The sequence below is a fragment of the Penaeus monodon genome, chromosome 40 (genome assembly GCF_015228065.2).
Source record: "Penaeus monodon isolate SGIC_2016 chromosome 40, NSTDA_Pmon_1, whole genome shotgun sequence".
Lineage (NCBI taxonomy): Eukaryota > Metazoa > Arthropoda > Malacostraca > Decapoda > Penaeidae > Penaeus > Penaeus monodon.
In genome coordinates this window covers 26,083,032-26,086,280 of record NC_051425.1, presented here as the reverse complement: position 1 = coordinate 26,086,280, position 3,249 = coordinate 26,083,032, and the positions used below count along the sequence as shown (strand labels likewise).

Genomic DNA, 3,249 nt, shown 5'->3' with positions numbered 1-3,249 from the left:
TTTGGGACATGAGGAATCGGGGCAAAGATTGTATAAATCCTACGCTGAAACGACGGGGTTTCGGCTGAGGAGAGTTTGGGTGGGGGCATGGGCTGGGGTGAAAGGGAATCTTCACGACTGAGGATATGACCCTCAGGCGAACTTGGGATGTCTGAGGAATGAGGGAAAAGTGTATCCTGATTTATATAAGGTCCGGGCGAACTCGGAATCGGTGTCTGGAAAGCAAGCGAATCTTTGTTTATAAAGGGGGGACTTAGGAGATGCAGGAGGCAACTGGGACTGGAATGAGCTCGAGTCCTGACGCTGAAGTCGTCTAGGTTTAGGCCGGGGGGAGCTAGGTGGTGCTGGAGGCTGCGGAGAGCTTGAGTCCTGACGTGTCATCGGCTGTGGAGAGCTAGGAGGTTTAGTTGACTGAGTTGGTAATGAATTATCCTGATTTATGTAGGGAGATGCTGGGGAACTCGTACAAGTTTTGGCTGTTCTAAAGCTTGGAGTTTTGACGCATGATGCAGGGAGATGTAGCTGAAGCAGGAAGGATTTCAGTTTGTCTGGAAGTAGATCATGGCGGTCTTTGAATGGAGATGGTGGTGAACGGGGGGCAATGGGTGCTTCAAGAGATTCTTGTCGATCCATGAATGGAGCTGGTGGAGAAGTGGACATTATCTGGCATTGAAGTGTTAGTAAATTTGATGAATCATTGGAGATTTTGGTGGGTAAGAGAAGGAACTTCTGGCTGGAGTATAAGTGATCTCGTCGACTTACATAGGCTATATCAGGAGAAGCAGTAGAAACTTGGGCCACTAATAAGGGCTCCTGGTGGGGAAGTAGGTAACATCCGAGAATTAATTGAATCTGGGCGACCTGCAAGACTCGCTGATGGAAGTAAAAGGCATTTCTGATTGAAGCGATTCACGACGACTTGAATAAACTGTTGATGAAGAAGTGGGAGGCATCTGTGACTGAAGTGAGTCACGTCGACTTGTAAAAGCAGCTGATGGAGAACCAGGAGAGATCTGAGACAGTGGTGAATCACGGCGACTAACGAAAATTGCTGAAGGAGAGACAGGAGGTATCTGCGACTGTAGTGAGTCTCGTCGATTTATAAAAGTTACTGACGGGGAACCAGGAGGGATTTGAGACAGAGGTGAATCACGGCGAGTTACAAAAGTTGCTGATGGAGAAGCAGGGGGTATCTGTGACTGAAGTGAATCCCATCGGTTTGCAAAAGCTGATGGAGAACCAGGAGGGATCTGGGACATGGGTTAATCGCGACGCCTTTCCAAAGTTGCTGATGGAGACATGGGAAGCATCTGTGATTGGAGTGAATCGCGACGCCTTTCCAAGGTTGCTGATGGAGACATGGGAAGCATCTGTGATTGGAGTGAATCGCGACGCCTTTCCAAGGTTGCTGATGGAGACATGGGAAGCATCTGTGACTGGAGTGAGTCGCGTCGGCTTGCAAAAGCTGATGATGGGGACCCAGGAGGTATTTGGGATAAAGGTGAGTCACGGCGACAGACAAATGTTGCAGGTGGAGAAGGAGGGATATGGGACTGTTTGAGTGATTCTCGACGATCAAATTGAAAGGGCACAGGAGAAGAAGGAGACATTTCAAACTGGAGTGTCTGTGAATCTCGACGATCTCTGTAAGGAGACACTGGGGACATTTGTGGCTGTGAATCTCGACGATCTCTATAAGGCGATACTGGGGACATTTGTGGCTGTGAATCTCGACGATTTTTAAGGATACTAGGTGAAGCAGGGGGAATTTGCGGCAAGGAATTTCGTGAATCTTGACGATGGAGGCGTCTTGTTTTTGGTAACGGTGAACTTGGAGGTGCTGGGGGCTGGGGAGAACATGAGTCTTCTCGCTTCATTGTCGGACCTTTAGAATGGGGTGAGCCTGAGAGAGCCGGAGGGGTGCTAGGATGATCCTGCTGAAGACGGGCAGCTGGAGATTTCGGAGAGCTAGGGGATGATAGCAATTTGGGAGAGCCTGACTGCTCAGCATGTAGTCGTTGGATTGTTGCATGTGGGGAAACAGGGGATGCAGACTTACGACGAGAAACATAGTCCTCTCGCAAGAAACGAGGTGTTGATGGCTGGGAAGAACTTGATGATTCTAGAACAGGAGAGGTGGTGTCCGAGTCATCCCGTTCCAGCTGTGTAATTACCGAATGAGGTGTGCTAGGAGGGGTAGGCATGCTTGAGGAACCAGTACCAGTGTCTTCTTGCTGGAGGGGTTGAGATGTTGACTCAGGAGAAACTGGGGAGTCTGGAATGTTAGAAGAGTCAGTGTCCTCACGCTGTAGACGTCTAACTGTTGGAAGGGGAGAACTTGGAGATGTTGACACAGAATCATCACTCTGAAGATAATGTGTTGATGACTTGGTTGAGCTAGGAGATTCAGGAATGTGAGATGAATCTGAATCATCTCGTTGGAGATGTTTGCATGTTGGGAGAGGAGTAGCAGGAGGGGTTGATAAATGAGAAGAACTAGAGTCATCGCGTTGGAGACTCTTTGATTGTTGTGGTGTAGTGGGAGCTGTTAGTTTGGAGAAGGTTGAATCATCGCGATGGAGCCGTCGGACTTTCTGGTGGGTAGAAACAGGAGCCAGAAGTTGGTTAGCATCAGAGTCACCACGGTTGAGTCGACGGACTTTTGGGTGAAGATTAGCAGTAGGAGTAAGGAACTGAGAAGATGCTGACTCTTCACGCTGAGCACGTTTATGTGCTGGAAAAGTGGAATTAGGAGAGGCCTTTGAATCTTCACGGCGATTTGCTGTGGGGGAAGCTGGCCATTGTGGAGACTCTGACCCCTCACGGAGAAGACGATTGCCTAGCAGTCGCGGGGAGCCAGGTGAAGCTAAGGACTGTGATGAACCAGACCCATCTCGCTGAAGTCTGTGTGCAAGTGGAATTGGTGATAAAGGAGATGCTAATGACTGAGGAGAGGCTGAGTCTTCCCGTGACAGAAGATGAGCAAGAGGGTATGGAGAGCTGGGGGGTGCTGGAGGTTGATTTGGATCATCAGTATCAGTTTCTTCCATATACGTCGGCAGTGAATGATGTCCACCTTGCTCATCACGCATGAGTGTGGGACTTGCAGGACCGTGTGTACTGTACTGGCGCCTGAGGACTCGCCGTTCATTACGTGTTGCTGGCCGTGAAGATCCTGCCTTAATGGGTGGTGGAGTAGGCTCAGGGGGCCGTGGAGGAAGCTTCTGCGTAGCAGCTCGCACTGGAACT

General features: G+C 49.8%; 2 protein-coding genes across 2 annotated transcripts in view; both read right to left on the bottom strand.

Annotated features, from left to right (window-relative positions):
* The window catches only part of LOC119598059 (proline-rich protein 36-like), a 2,539-nt gene extending 1,280 nt beyond the window's left edge, over nucleotides 1-1,259 (bottom strand). The window contains exons 1-2 of the mRNA XM_037947696.1: nucleotides 1,113-1,259; nucleotides 143-813 (exon numbers count right to left, since the gene is read on the bottom strand). Of these exons, the coding sequence (XP_037803624.1) occupies nucleotides 143-813; nucleotides 1,113-1,259 (818 nt within the window). The remainder of the gene's footprint in view (nucleotides 1-142; nucleotides 814-1,112) is intronic.
* Nucleotides 1,260-1,262: 3 nt separating this feature from the next.
* The window catches only part of LOC119598058 (proline-rich protein 36-like), a 2,488-nt gene continuing 501 nt past the window's right edge, over nucleotides 1,263-3,249 (bottom strand). Inside the window, exon 2 of the mRNA XM_037947695.1 lies at nucleotides 1,263-3,249. This exon is cut by the window's right edge and continues 16 nt beyond it. Coding sequence (XP_037803623.1) covers nucleotides 1,263-3,249 — 1,987 coding nt within the window.